Source organism: Trametes versicolor (genome assembly GCF_000271585.1).
Source record: "Trametes versicolor FP-101664 SS1 unplaced genomic scaffold TRAVEscaffold_11, whole genome shotgun sequence".
Lineage (NCBI taxonomy): Eukaryota > Fungi > Basidiomycota > Agaricomycetes > Polyporales > Polyporaceae > Trametes > Trametes versicolor.
The window spans coordinates 1,424,248-1,439,615 of NW_007360331.1; the positions used below are offsets into that span (position 1 = coordinate 1,424,248).

General features: G+C 55.3%; 4 protein-coding genes across 4 annotated transcripts; 3 read left to right on the forward strand and 1 right to left on the reverse strand.

The window, feature by feature from the left end:
* Window positions 1-253: 253 nt before the first annotated feature.
* Window positions 254-1,536, reverse strand: TRAVEDRAFT_31303 (uncharacterized protein). Its single transcript, XM_008044443.1, has one exon. It carries the CDS (start codon window positions 1,249-1,251, stop codon window positions 640-642), a length of 612 nt encoding a protein of 203 aa, XP_008042634.1. The 5' UTR covers window positions 1,252-1,536; the 3' UTR covers window positions 254-639.
* A 3,734-nt stretch (window positions 1,537-5,270) lies between these two features.
* TRAVEDRAFT_23396 (WD40 repeat-like protein) lies at window positions 5,271-8,884 on the forward strand (the record flags this gene model as incomplete). Its single annotated transcript, XM_008044379.1, has 14 exons — window positions 5,271-5,510; window positions 5,610-5,739; window positions 5,790-5,937; window positions 5,986-6,042; window positions 6,098-6,345; window positions 6,409-6,431; window positions 6,477-6,570; window positions 6,624-6,656; window positions 6,707-6,973; window positions 7,029-7,124; window positions 7,179-7,219; window positions 7,275-7,407; window positions 8,115-8,450; window positions 8,583-8,884. The coding sequence occupies 14 exons, from the start codon at window positions 5,271-5,273 to the stop codon at window positions 8,882-8,884; spliced, it is 2,148 nt and encodes a 715-aa protein (XP_008042570.1).
* Window positions 8,885-10,949: 2,065 nt separating this feature from the next.
* TRAVEDRAFT_76178 (uncharacterized protein) lies at window positions 10,950-11,899 on the forward strand (the record flags this gene model as incomplete). The annotated part of the gene is made up of 2 exons (XM_008044927.1): window positions 10,950-11,111; window positions 11,273-11,899. Coding segments are annotated over 2 exons (789 nt in total), but the record flags the coding sequence as incomplete, so codon positions are not given.
* A 600-nt stretch (window positions 11,900-12,499) lies between these two features.
* Window positions 12,500-12,736, forward strand: TRAVEDRAFT_98755 (uncharacterized protein; the record flags this gene model as incomplete). The annotated part of the gene is made up of 1 exon (XM_008044928.1): window positions 12,500-12,736. A coding segment is annotated over one exon (237 nt), but the record flags the coding sequence as incomplete, so codon positions are not given.
* Between the last annotated feature and the right edge of the window lie 2,632 nt (window positions 12,737-15,368).

Genomic DNA, 15,368 nt, shown 5'->3' on the forward strand with positions numbered 1-15,368 from the left:
GCTCAACCGCTGTTAACGCTTCGTCTATCATAGCCAAAATCTCCGCCGAAAAGTCAAATCGTGCTCGACCAAGCGTTGCCAGGAAACATGCTCACTTCATAGTAAGCATCCAGCTGGGCCCAACTCTTTGCGTAGACACTTGCAGCCGTGATGTAAGAATACGGGGGGTTGAGCCTTCTTCACACCGGTCGCAGCTGCGTTAGATCCTGATCTATAGCCAGAGATAACACAGAAGTAGCAACAAGTGATGTGGTGGAAAGCTAAAGACCATGTAGCTAGCATCTGAGGCCTAAGTCCATGAACCCTAACCCTAAGTCCGTCCAGAATCCTTACATTCTCCCCCTCTGGACACGTACAACGGGTCCACAACGGAACAAGGAAGGAGAGAAGGTGGGAGAGGAGAAAGGGAAGGAAAACACAAAAAAGCGAACATACTGCATAATGTCCCAAACCACCCAGCTCGATTCATACGGCGCCCGGTATACACCCTTGCCCCACCTCTGAGCCTTAGCCCAGAGCCGACATGGCGGACCAAGGAGGCTCGTAGCAGCGGAATGTGCATCGCCGCAAGGCCTCTCGACAAGGTCCTGTCCCAAGGAGGAGCGACTTGAGTGCGTCGGCAACACCGGGATTATGGTGTCAAAGGAGGATGGGATGGGGAGGAGTGGAGGGAGGCACTCCCAGAAGGTGATGGAGGTTGGGGAATTCTTGCGCAGCAGGTGCTAGCAGGAAGCAACTGAATGCCTCTGCCAACCTGGACAGCGAGGGGAGGACAGGGCGCAGCTTGTGCAGCACACACCTGGATGTCGTCCCAAGGCGATGGGATAGGCTCATAGAGCTCGTCGATGCGATCGGAACGAGCCCAGAACGGCCTGAAACCGTCCAGGGGTCGAGGAGATATGGGGGATGGAGATGGATGGGGATGATGAGGAGGAGGGGGTCGAGGAACACCCGGTTGACGACCAACGAGTGGGCAGATTCAGGCGTATGGGGGCTTGTTGGAAAGCCCTTGACTAGGAGAATCGACGGAGCCCTCACGCGCACAAGACTATCGTGAACTCGTGGAGATATGGCCGGGAGAAGCGCTCGACGCGACCAGGGGGCGATGGGGGCGATAGCAGCACAACGGCTGGGCGGATCTTGACGCGAGTGGGATCGTTGGAAAGCGATGGACAAGGGCTTTCCAACGCACCAGAGACGAGGAAAAACGTCGAAGAACTCGCCGGGATATCGCCGCCACATCACCAGCATCTCCTACCCCACCCAAGGGGAAACCCTCCACCACTCCACCAGTTCTCCACCAAATCGAGCGAATGAGCTACCGTTGGGTAGGGCTCGATGAGACGAATCGAACGAGGTATGGATCGCCAGGAGAGGATGAGTGGTGAGGGCGCAGGGGCCACAGCAGTGTTGCCCCAGGCTACAGTGTCTCCCTGGGGAGGGAGATCCAGGTAACGCAAAAAAGTGTAAGAATACGGGGGGTTGAGCCTTCTTCACACCGGTCGCAGCTGCGTTAGATCCTGATCTATAGCCAGAGATAACACAGAAGTAGCAACAAGTGATGTGGTGGAAAGCTAAAGACCATGTAGCTAGCATCTGAGGCCTAAGTCCATGAACCCTAACCCTAAGTCCGTCCAGAATCCTTACACGTGAGTATCTCGTCAGTTGATAGGACTCTCTTGACTCGCTTGCACCGCAAAAGGCGTGGCTGGGATTCGGCAACGATGAGCAGACCCTAACACTTTGTTTCAATGCCATGCCCAGTGTAGTCGTTATAAACGACATACCTCGAGGTCCGCAAGAAGTTCGCACTGCTTAAACCCCTGCCTCATCGATTGCTTCTGAAGGCGATACATCTCCTTCATGTGGGCGTCCATATCCTCGGTAGGTTGCTCTTCTGCTCTCAAGACAATGTCGTTCGCCCTTGCTACCAACCGTCCACGCCTATCCCGGAGGGCGCGGACTTGTTTCATGAGAGGATGGAGCGTGCGTCGATGTACCCGCGACGGCGCAGCCTGTTTGAGCGGGCGCAGGAGCACTTCGAAGATGTGCTTGTTGGTCATCAACGCGATGGTACAACGTATGCCCCCATATATCTTGAAGAGGTCACGTTCAAGGAGCCTCAGATCTTCGAGTAGACGATCAAACTCCTGGCGAGTCTCCCCACTGACTTTGCTCTTCGGCTATATATGTGTCCTTAGAACTTAGTCGAGTGAGCTTGGCTCAATTTGATAGTACGCACCGTGGACGACCACTTATTCGCTAGTGCTTTTCGTGTCTGAGCAGCGTGGCGAAGGGTTTGCTTGAGCGACCCTTTGGGTCTCAGCTCGTGCTCGCGTGTCGCAGATGCGACCTGTCACAATTCCTCAAGAGCTTCTCGGCAGTACTCTTCGTTACTCTGCTTCAAGAGCTTCAAGAAGTCCTGGCGCCAAGTAACTTCACGGGTTATACCGTGATCTTCGAAGTAGCTGAAGACGACACGTAGATCAGAACCTTAAATGGCGGTAAGTCCTGATGACTACTCGGGGTGGCTCACTCGAATATGCCGTGGTCGGCCAAGATCTCTGTCTGGACAATCTTGTCCTTCATACGCTGAAGTCGAGCGAGCTCGGTGGAAAACATAGGTTGAGGGTGGACGTGTAAAACTAGGCTCGAGTGTCCAGTACGACTGCGACGCTATGTAAGCTTTTAAGCTTCGTATGATGAACAATGGACTTTCAAAACGGAGAAAAACCAGGGACAAACAAATCTAAAACAGGAATGCGCGAGTAAAAGCGCTTTCAGATCACGCACCTCCAGTTTCCTAGTACTTAGTTGAACACCAAAGTCTTTCAGATTGACCGCTGGACGAAGCGGGGATGTCATAGGCGCGTCTCTCCGATACTAAATTCTTTGATTCGCCTGCCATCAAGTGACTTGCGAGATGATGAGTGGCAAAGAATGGAAAGACGATACTAAGTATTCTAATCTCCACCGGCATGCGATGGCCGCAGGTACAGGCAGTATCCTTTCTCTTCGGCAGTGGAACAGAAGGGAAAGGTGTACTCGAAAATCCGTTCACACTCTGAGTGGTCGCATTCGGGTGGACGGCAACGGGAGTTCGGCGTGTGTCCGACGCGAGCACGGGCACAGCATGCACATGTATCGCACGGATTTGAAGAACGAGGCGTCGCATAAGCTCGACAACATTTATTTCGAATGGCTAAGGGCTAGCAAAGTACGGATGCTTGATATGTCCGTCGTTATGTCATGGATCATCTGTGTCCCCGATGCGTCAGTGACACAAGGGTATGAGGCCATCTAGACACACCTTGATTAACGCACTCATTTGCGAACGAAGAGCGTCGCAAGTTTCGAGGGCAGCGTCGAGATCAGACAGAATAAGCGGGCGCCCATTCGGCAACGTTGTAGTGCTTGGCTCGGTGTTCGCTAGCTCGAATTCGTACTATCTCACACCTGCGTTGAGCTCATCTTTAAAGAAGGGTAGAAGATCGAACATACTCTCATAGAATCCAAAAGCCTGGTCTGCAGTTGTTTTTGCAAGGCCAAGACACGGCATGAGAGCTTCATTCGAGTTAGCTCTGTATTATGCATCGCGTCGTCAACCTGTCCTTCAGATGGCCGTTTCGAGGCGAGTGAAAACAGGGCCCGGGCCTCTGCGAGCGCCGCTTCACGCCTTTCAGTAATGCGCAGCATGCGAGACTCAAGAACTTTGAGGTGGCTTGCTCGAGCCCGAATATCAAGCGGCCGAGAGAGGAGCTCCATGGTGCGCTCAAAGTCTTTCTATGATAAGGATTGTCCTCAGGCCGTTAAGATGATGGGAAGTGACGCACCTCTGGCAACGACACTACCCCAACGAGGGGAAGCAGGTCTGCGAATTTTATATGTAACTCTCGCTCTCGAGTTCGTGCAACAGCACATGCTTCCCGACAACTTTCAATACGACGCGCAATGTCATTTTGAAGCTGTACAGGCACTATCTTCTCTCGTAACAACAGCGAAAGCTATGTATCATGGTAATATCCCTGTCAAGTGGTGAACAGTAAGTGCGTGGGGAAAGCTGCTCACCTGTCGGCATGCACTGTGGGCTGCATTGATAGAACGTGGAACAGAGACGAAGTATTTTTCAAGCTCTGCTATAGAGGAATCCTGACGAGCGCGGCGGGTACGGGATTGTAGCACTGATAATGTGTCTCGGTGGTATCGAGCATTGCTGATTTCCAGTGAACGCAAGAACTCCTCGAATGACGCTTCAGGGCTCAAGATATCCGTTCGGTGAGGAAAGAAGCTGCTGAAATGCTTCAGTCTGCCGCGTATGTCCACCACGAATGCCTCGGCCACTCACGAACGTGTCCCGGATGTCCACTGATATTTCAAGCGTGTCCCAAGAAGCTGAGCACGCGCAAAGTGTTGGTACATCGCATCGAGGTGATCTCGCCAACGTATGTCTGACATGATCATGAGCAGGCCGGGGTGGGGCTCAACAATCGATGAAGAGAGGCCTTAAAAGTGGCAGGATGTCATAGTCGATGAGGACTAGCCGGACATACAAAGTTCCTTATCTGTCACAATGAAGCAATGCTAAGCCTGTCGAGTTTTCGCTATCGGCGTGACAATTAGCAAATGGACGAGTCATCCCGACGCCACTGTCGTACCTGAGGCTCGAGCTCGACGCGCATTGGGCGGCATTGAGTATACAAAGCAGATACGCAACAGCACCAGCAGAGCTGCTACAGATGTCCAGCGGGGGTCGTCCTACTGAGGTCAGACGCAATTTGCCAATCCCAGCCTTTCAGAGAATAAAGAAGGGCTGCTGAGGTGTCAATACATGCTGAAAGACGTACATGAGCAGCAATGGAATGCTGGCAGGAAGTCGAAGAACGATGCAAGTGCGGTTGTTCATCGAAGAAAAACGCTTACATCGGTCTTGAACATAGTCGCCCATGGTTGAAGAGGGCGCGTGGATGTCCAAAGCCGATACAGTACTCGGAAGTTGGCAAAGGGGAGTGAACGGCTGGCGTTGCCTCCGTACACACTCACTCAATCACATGAGGTCATTGGGCGCTAGCGAAATAGGCGCGGGTCGCGATTAAACAAAGTCCTTTGACCTTTGAGGTTGTCAAGACTCCCCGTGTGCACGCATTTCCGTCTCCCCAAATACTCCCTCTCAGCGTTGACCGCAACTAAGCTGCTGACACAGCGCGTCCAATTCACCCCTCCATCTACTGGGTCATCATCCTCTCGTCTCCGAAGCTTCAACACCATCCGCTATGTTCTCTGAGGAACAGTACGAGGACGTCGGGGTGATACAGTCTGGTTTCAAAGATTCGATAAATTGCATGCAGTTTAGTCCAGACGGGAAGTGGCTCGCAGCAGGGGGAGACGATGGGCGTCTCGTCATAGTGGACATCCAATCTGAAGGCTTCTCGGAAGACACCATCATGGCGGCGGCACCGGTAACCGCTGTAGCATGGAACCCGTACCACTGGGACACTCTTTTTGTGGGCTACGTAAGCGGCGAGATTATGGAATGTCGTGTGAGTAGCGACGATCAGGTATGTCTCGTTCTACTTCTGCGGGATACTCAGTTCTGAGATCATGATATCTAGCCTTTCCCAAGCGGAAGATACCTTTCGCAGATGCACGGACCAGTGGAATGTTTTGAGTACGACACACACGGAACAACCCTGGTAGCTATCGGGGGTGCAGACATTGCACTCATAAAGGACAAGCCGAACGGTAGGCTTGAATCGGTTAGACACGTGAAGTCTGACTGATGTATAATCTAGCGAAGTACGACATCGATAAAATAATACGACTTCCTGCAGACCTGGAGGAAAAGCTCAATCCGACTGCCCGGGAAGTATCCCCGTGTTCCGCCCATTTTGTAGACGACGACAGGGCCCTTATTGTGACCTTCGTCTATCACGGCATCGTGTAAGCTACACAGTCTGTGATACGGGGAACTAGACTCATTTTGTTCAGTTGCTGGCGCATCTCGACCTTGGAGGTCCTGTGGCATTTCAGTCCAGAAACTCGCATGTGAGTAAACTCGAGGTGCTTCCGAGATCATTAAACGACTGATGTGTTACATCAGTGGTCGTGCTGCCATATCGCCAGACCAGAAGTCGATTGTTGTTTGCAATCTCCTCGACGGATTCGACCGCTACAGGATCGACCGTGCGAAGAAGGTGCAAAGCTACTCTGTCAAGCACCACATCAACATCGCTCTTCCTGTAGCCTTTATCCACGACGGTGATGCTTTGCTGTTTGGAAGCGCGTGCGGCACAGCGACTATTGTGGATAAAGACGATGGCTCTCTCATTCAGTCTCTGACGCATACCGGTAAGCACCACCCTTATGCATTCCGTGATACGACCCCATAAGCTGATACCCGCTAATATCCAGATGGAGAAATCATACAAGCGATTGTACGTGGTCGGTCTCGCGTGTGTTCGTTCCTCATCCTGTTCTAGGCATATATCAAGATTGGAGCACGCCATATCGTAGCTACCGGATCTTCCGAACCTGGGAGAGAGAACGTGATCAGAATCTGGCTCGCTAAGAAAGGTGATAGGTGCCGTTATTATCTCGTTCGGACGCTCTTATATATGATGTAGCAGACATCGATGGCGGTGTAGTCTCGCATTGTGACGGTAGGCTCGATTTATTTCGAGCTCCCTGGACTGTTGACGGACTTTCACAGAGGAAGATCACGTCACTGGAGCCGCCGTCTTCGCAGAAACTCAATCGGTCGACGAACCTGGGAAACAGAACATGATTCCTTCGCCCGCCGTTCAGATGGACAACCCTTCTGATCAGTCTCTTGACAGTCATTCGGAAAGCAGGCATTTGTTCGATACAACGCCCTTTACCAATCGTCACGGCTACGCTCAGCAACAAGATCGCGGTCTGGATGCTCAAGACGCAGATTGCTCTTCGTTTACCCCTGCTCAGAAGCCAGAGAGCTCAGGTATGTCAAGAGCGCCATATCAGAGCATCTCGCCCTCATCATTTTGTACTAGTAGGTGTACCCAGGCTGTCTGGAGCGTCCGTAATGTCCAGAAGGTATATTGCTTGGGCCGTCTTCGCTGCCGTCGTCGCCTTGCTCATTTGGGACTTCCGTATGTATCGTCAACTCATATAAGCCTGTTTGAAGTGTCTCATGTCGTCTCCAGGTGATATGCTATTCCCGACGCTTCATCCTGCTACGATCTCAGTGAGTAGATAACACCAAAACAAAATGCATTCACGACACCTGAAAGGCTACACAGGACGGTATCGACTCTGATGATAGGCCAAAATCCTACATTAGACGATCGGCTTGGGCGCTCGTTCGTATGGTCTTCAAAGCTTTCCCTGAGTTGCTGAACTACATTAAGGATCTCGTATACTATGTTGATAGAGGTATATAAGGACGGACTTGTTGCACCCGTTGTCGCATGTCACTTTGCACGCCTCGGGCGTTATCACCCTCCGTGGTCGGTGATGTGCGGGGGTCACGGATCATGGTGCCTTTTCTCATTCTCTCGCAACAATTTGTTCAGGGTAGCGGGTCGCTGTTGCATGCAGCGAGGCATCGTAACGTCCTGCGAAACGTATATAAGGCCTGCCTCTCTGCTCTCCAACCTCCCTCATTCTCTCTCCGCTACACATACCGAACACACCCCTGAGGTCTCTTCGGAACCTACACCGGCTACCACATCGACTCCTACCTGATACCACTCGTCTCTCGTCACCTTGTCCGCCGACACCGAAACCACCTTGCATGCTGACGCCGTCCTCTTCGACACGGTGTGTACATTTCTTCACTCGAGCCTTCGGAGCATGCTAACCATGGGAGTGTGTCGATAGGACGGTACGCACGCCGACTCAATCTCCGCTGTCGAGGCTGCCTGGGGCAAGTTCGCAAAAGACATTGGCCAGGACCCCACCTACGTGATGCGTCGCTTCCACCCACGGAAAGCGCGCAGTCGACACCCTCGCCCAGTTCAAGCCTCATCTCGAACATCACGAGATGGACAATGAGGTCTAGCCTATCCCCCCTCCCCCCGCGCCGACGCGTACAACAAGCACGGCCCTGGCTCCGTCCGGAACTCGTCCATGAATTCCAGCGCGACCACCCCCGCCCTCGAGCTCGAACGCTACGTCCCGCGCATTCTCGCGCGCCTGGTCCTTCGTCAGCACCATCTCGCAGCTCGCTCCCTTCCGCAGCCCCGCGTTCCTCCACCACAGCATGTCGCCCACCATTCACGAGAACAAGGAGGTCCTCGAGGACTCCATATCCGAGGAGAGTGAGGACGCCGAAAAGATGATCCTCCAGAAAAAGCACCAGCTCGAGGCGCGACGGTTCGAGGCCATCGTCATCGACCGCTTGGTCCACACCCTCCCTAGGGTCAAGCGATTCATGGACTCCATTCCCAATGGCCGCTACGCCGTCGCCATTTCTGGTGCTAAGACCTATGATGACCTGCCAACCATCTCAGACATTCGAACACGACTCTGACCGCCTTTTTTCATACGCCTACATGACTCGCGTCGGTATAACCCCTCCGGAGGTGATCATCGCCGCCGACGACAAGCGCCTGAAGGCCACGAAGGCGGCCCTCGATCTGCAAAGGAGCTTGGGTCGGAGGTGACGCGTTGCGTCGTCTTCGAGGATTCGCCTCCGGACATCAAGGCATGCGTCGCCTCGGGCGCGACGATCATTGCCGTCTGCACCTCGCACGAGTGCTCGAAGATCGAGAACTGCGGCGCACTACCTCGTCGACAACATGGAGCAGATCCAGATTACCGCCGAAGGGGAGTGCGCGGACACGCGCCTCCGAAGTCCACGATCAATCCCAAGTCGCAGACGCACGAGCAGCACATGTACCTCACGTAGTCCCAGGAGCAATCGTCGGCGCAACCCCCTGCGGCGCCGTCGAGCATCAGGCTGCTGAGGCCATCGCGGCATGAACGGCGACGGGTAGCCCGCGCCGCTGAAAAGTCGGTGGACTCCATCGAGTTCACGACGTCGACACGCGGGGGCTCAGCGAGGCCCTTGGTGTGTTTAGTTGCAGTTCTGCCAGTGTCGTCGTAGAGTATCGCGAGTACGGTGCGCCTTGGTATGCACGTATTTGGTCATCGCGCGGCGCGGCGCCTATGATGGTGACGTGCCCTGGCATCCGCGCCCGCCCAGACTCCCGGAGCAAAAGCCGCGTTCGTACTTGTAGAGCGCGAGGCACATCCTTGCATTTCCAGTTTGGTTTCCTCCCTCTCCGAAGACACCGCTCTGTTGTACTTATGGCTTATTATACCACTTGCACTCGTTACTTACTTATTACTGACTCACTTACATTCCCGCTACCTAGTAGGGGGTCTTGGAGGAGATGTCCAGCCTCATCTGGGGCTGGTGTGCGCGCGAACGTCTCCTCTGACTCCGAGGGTTGGGCTGGGGCTCGGAGAAGCGCCGGGCACGGACGCGGTGCAGAACGAGCCGCTCTCCCGACCAGGAGCTGCTAAACTTCGGGCTGCGTGTAATGCGCGGCGGCGTGAGACGGGCGGAACGAGGCGCGCTGCGGTCGCTCGGAGGGTCAAGACGCGGGAGGAAGCGAGAAGGCTGCGTGTTACTGGCGTTGGCATCAGCAAAGTGAGCAAGATTTTGTAGCGCCCGACAGGGCCCGACCAGGCCTACAGCGCCCTATGAGGCGCCCATCAAGCGCGATGGACGCGCTGTAGGATACCGTCGGGTGCGAGAGGGTCTGTAGGCTTCAGTAGTATGCGACGGACATCCTATAGGGCAATATATATCATGGTCAGAAGCTATACATGTATGTAGGGCCAGACAGGGTAAGTCGCCCGGCGGCGTTTTTGTGATCTGATGCACCTGCAGCCTGCAGGATACTTCGAGCAAAGCAATATTGTTCACAGCTGCAAGCACTCACCGCGCCGACCGCGGCCGATGCGCTAGTCCGGACGCCACTCTCGAGGATTCCAAAGGTCTGCGCGCATGGCAGTACTCCACCCCATCGGATATCACATCGCAAGAATGGAAGTCAGCAGCGACAGCATGGGGACCTTTTTAAGACATTGGCTGTCAGTGATTCAACTCCCGCGTCGTCTTCCTTTCCGGGGCATACATAAGTCACGAACCGTGTCCTCTAGAGTCCCTTGCCCTTCTCGTCTCGTTCCCTCTGTCGCTTGTGTTATAACAGCTCTCTGTGCACCTACGCAATTCCGTATAAGTACTCTCTTGCACATGGCTTACTTGCACTTTTGTCTATCCTGGCAGTCCTCAGACCGACCTCGGAATCTCCACCATCGGCCCTCATCAAGGCGCCTCATAGAAAATGTTGAGGTTTGCGGGGTGTCGCGGCAAGGCCGGACGCACCGCGAGGCGCGGCGTCGCGACATGGGTCGGACGGCGCGCCGTGAGGGCAAAGCGCTCGCAGGTGCCGGGGGCACTCGACGAGCACGGCGCGGCTTCCTGTTTAGGGAACCCGTTGTGCAGACTCCCGCTATGTCTGTTTTCTCCTCCTCCTCCCACGTTGTGACTCGGGTGTTGGCCCACCTGCTACGACGAGGACTGGGGCCTCGTTTGCGCTTATTTGTATCTGTTTGTTCGCAAATTTCTGGCTCGTACCGCGCATGCGCGCGGCCATTCTCACATCACACAGTTATCCATTCTCTTGTGTGAGGTGAGCTCTTTCTTTCCTTCTTCCTCGTAGCTATTGTACTCACACCTGTGCGCTCAGATCTGACAGACATCGCGCTCAGGTTAGCAGAATAAATCACACAGTTATCCATTCTCTCGTGTGAGATCTGACAGACGTCGCGCTCAGCTTGCCTACCCGCTCGCTCTTGTGCTCCATAACCTTAAAAGGTTATGAGCCCTGCTTCCACGCAGTAGACACCAAAGATCAGAAGCCGAGATGTTGTACGAAACATCCATCAATTCGTCCAAGTATAGTGTTCCGAAGCTCGCGTCCGATGGATCCAACTGGGTCACGTACCGAGAACGGATGAAGGTCGTACAGACGGCCAAGGGTCATATGCCGCACATTTGCGGGACCAGTCGTAAGCCCCTCCTTCCTCCTCCTATCAATCGAGATCTCCCCCACATCACCATCGTCATCGCCCCCCTACCCCGACTCCGAATGCGGCCGGCACCGCAGTTGGAGAGACTACACCCGCGGGTGTCGAGGCCACTCTGGAGCCGCATTGTGCACACGGCGGCGGTGAAGCGGAGACAGATACCGAAACGGACGCATACTCGCACCTCCCGGACGAGCAATACACAGAGCTAGTCGACAAGATGGAGTTGAAATACACTCTGTGGGAGACGAAGGAGGCTGGAGCCCGCGCGCTCATCTACGAGACTCTGAGCGACAACCTGTTCATTGAGGTCCAGTCGCAGCCAACCACGAAGGCTCTCTGGGAGGCCGTTGTTGCGTCCTGCGAGAACAAATCACTGATGTACGCCAACACTATCAGAACGCGTATTCAGAACACGCGGTGCCCCGAGGGAGGGGACATACGGGCGCATTTGGCGCTACTTCTGCGGGAGCGACAGAATCTGGCAGCCGTCGGGACTCGTTTGGCGGAGATCGAGTTCGCAGCAATTGTGATGAACAGCTTGCTGGAGTCTTACCACGGGCGCGTCCAAACCATCTTGGACATCTCGAGCTTCTCTGGGCAGGTCATCCCCGTCGAGTTCCTTATCAACAAGCTCAACAAAGAATTCGATCGGAGGGCGATCATCAAAGCGAATGACATTGCCCTCACCGCCACCTCAAGCATACCGAGTGCACCAGCGAGTGCTCTCTACTCGCGCCAACCTGTGGAGTGTTACAACTGCCACGGGAAGGGCCATATTGCACGCAACTGCCGTCGGAAGGGTGGCGGACGTGAGGGACAGCCGTGGCTACTGGGGAAGGGGCAAGGAGGCGGAGGCGCAAAGGACGGGGAAGGTGCAAATGCAAATGCAAACGCAGCTGCAGAGAAGCACGATGGGTTCGTCGCCCTTGGTAACGCAGTCACCAGCGCACTTGCTGCTGCCCCAGGCCTCTACGTCGACATCTTCGACAGCGGTGCAAGCGTGCACATCTCACCATACCGCGAGAGGTTCACCACGTACCATGAGCTCACGCCTCCCCGAGCGATCATAGCTGCCAATGGAGACGAGTTTCTCGCTGTTGGGATGGGCGATGTGGAGATCTGTGTCCTGAACGGTCCGACATCGCGCACGCTCACGCTTTGCAACGTGCTCTACTCGCCCGCCGTCGCATTCGCACTTGTCTCGATCTGAAAGGCCGACGAGGGCGGATACACCACTGTCTTCGAGCAAGGCAAATGCAGGCTCGTTGAGCATGCTAGCAACCTCGACATCGCCCGCATCCCTCTCACTGCCGGCCTATATCAGGTCGTGAGCCACTATGTCGACACAGACGTCTCCGCATCGGCCTCTGAGGCCGCCCTGAGCGCAAGCTCGTGCCCTGGCGGAAAGAGGGTCTTGAGGGTGACACCCTTCGAGCTGCACCGCTGCCTTGCCCATGTCTCGCTCAAGGCCGCAAAGGAGCTCATCGAGGCGGGCTGGGCCACGGGCATCGGGTTGCTCAAGGGCGACAACAACGACACCTGCGAGGTGTGCATGCGGTCAAAAATCACGCGCAAGGCGATCCCCGGTGAGGCGCATCCGGCCGTACACGACATGGAGATCACGAAGTATGGGGAGAAGCTCCACTCCGATACCTGGGATGCAGACACGACCTCACTGGGCGGCAACACCAAGTCCGCGCTCTTTGTCGACGAACACACACGCATGCACCATGGCTACCCCATCAAGTCCATCACTGAGACCACTGCTGCCTACAAAAACCTCGAGGCCGCCATCCTTACACAGACGGGCACGCAGGTCTGCTGGTTGCACAGAGACAACGGGAACGAGTACATCACACTCAAGCCATATGTCGAGTCACGCGGGACACACTGGAGCGCGTCGGTCCCATGCACGCCGGAACAGAACGGCATCGCTGAAGCCGCACATTGTGTCCACCGTGAACGAGTGAGTGCCATGCTCCTGGACTCTGGGCTCCCGAGAACACTCTGGGCACACGCATACAAGTATTCAATCTACACGCACAACTGCACGGGCCACACAGCACTCAGCAGCAAGACTCCGTACAAAGTGTGCTTTGGAACAGTTCCTGACCTCCAACACCTCCGACCGTGGGGCGCACGTGTCTGGGTTCGCCCGGAGAAGACTTGCAAACTGGAACCAAGAGGCATACCTGGCTTCTTTGTTGGATTCAGCGAGAACCATCAGGATGGTATACACGTGTACTGGCCGGAGAAGCACAACATCACCGTGGTCAGGAGCTTTGTCTGGGCCGCATCTGACCGTTGCGATGCGGATGTCCCAAGCGAGGGGGCAAGGATCGAGCAGATCGAGTCAGAGGATGAGTTCACCGACTCCGACAGTGATGCTCGCGACACCGCTGATGCTCCAGCTCAGCAAGACAACACTCCACAAAGCGAGGGGACAGGGGACAAAAAAGGCACGGGCACTGAGCAGAGCGATGGGCTAGAGGGCGAGGGCGAAGAAGCATGAGCCGACGAAGACGTCCGAGCAGGCGAAGGCGATATAGTCGAAGAAGCACCGGCGGCTGAGCAGTCTATGGGTCGAGGGCACCGCATCAAGAAGCCTTCGCACCTTGCTCGTCGCATTCAAGATGGTGAAGGCTCAGCGAACGGAAGACCACCCTGCAACGCTGCCCGCCGAGGCCTGATCGCTGGAGAGATCATGGGCGTGCTCGCAGCCCTGGAGACGCCTGTTGGGGTGACCAATGATCAGACAAGTGAGTGCTTCACCCCAGATATGTCTCACGATTGGGGGGCAGCAGCCTATGGGCTTGTCGCCCAGGCAGGAGGGGACCCACTCAGTGGGGACCCAATGTCACTGTGGGAGGCGCAGGATGCACCTGATTGGCCTAAGTGGGAAGAGGCAATCACCGTTGAGATGGACAACTTGCGTGCACACAGTACATACAACCTTGTCGTGCGTCCCGCGGGTGCGCACGTCATCGGAAGCAGGCTCTTCTTCCACCACATGCGAGATGCCGACGGTTCCATTAAGCAGTGCAAGGTTCGCATTGTAGCACAGGGATTTAGGCAGATCCCTGGTGTCAACTACAATGAAACCTTTGCCCCAGTCACTAAGTTGAGCTCGCTCTGTATCATGCTCGCGCTTGTGGCCCGCTTCAGCTGGCCGCTGATCCAATTGGATGTCAAGAGCGCGTACCTGAACGGCGATCTCGACGAAGAGATATACATGCGCCAGCCACCAGGGATGGCTGCGCAGGGAGAGAAGCACCTGGTCTGCCGCCTGCAGAAGTCCTTGTATGGACTGAAACAGGCGGGGCGAGCATGGTACAAGAAGTACCGAGACGCGATGACAACACTCGGGATGACATGCAGCAAAGCAGACCACGCGTGTTTCTGGCAGCACGACGGAGACTCGCTCACCATGCTGGGGACTATAGTTGACGACATGCTCGTGACTGGAACACCCGACCTCGTCGAGAAATTCCGCGCTGGAATCAAGGCAGAGTTCACGGTCACCAATGCCAGGGACGTCGCTTGCTTGCTGGGCATTGAAGTCATCTGTGACCTTGACGCTGGGACGGTTCGACTTGCACAGCGCTCCGCTATGGACACACTGATGCAGGCTATGCACCTTGAGGGGGCGAAACCTGCAAGCACGCCAATCGCTGTAGGCGGAGTCCTTGAAAAAACACAGTGTCCCACAATGTCGTCTGCAATTGCGGAGATGTCCGGGATCCCGTACCGCGAGGGTGTCGGTATGTGCATGTACATTGCGGTAACCACATGGCCCAACATCGCCTATGCTGTCCATCACCTCGCTCAGTATATGTCTAACCCTGGGTGTCCGCACTGGGAGGCCCTCAAGCGCCTCGTTCGCTACCTCATCGGGACTCAGGAATTCTGGCTCACGTACAGCGGCGATGCGAGCGGTCTCGTGGGATACACCGATGCCGACTGGGGTTCGAGCGATGACACACGCCACTCTGTGTGTGGGTATGTGTACACCTTCGATGGCGGAGCGGTCTCCTGGTCAGCAAAGAAGCAGAATGTTGTGGCACTCTCATCCATGGAGGCCGAGTATATCGGCTTCTAGGCGACCTCATCGACCCCAGCTTCACCACGCATGCTGTATGGCTCTACAGTGACAACAAGAGTGCGATGGACCTCGCACGGAACAATGTGTTTCATTCGCGCACCAAGCACATCGCTATACGGTACCACTTCATCCGCGAAGCGGTGGAACGCGGGGAGGTCGACCTAGGCTATCGGCGGACCGAGGACAT

What these genes read in the sequence shown, in the direction of transcription:
- TRAVEDRAFT_31303 (XM_008044443.1), bottom strand. Translation starts at nt 1,251, where the DNA reads ATGCTGGTGATGTGGCGGCGATATCCCGGCGAGTTCTTCGACGTTTTT.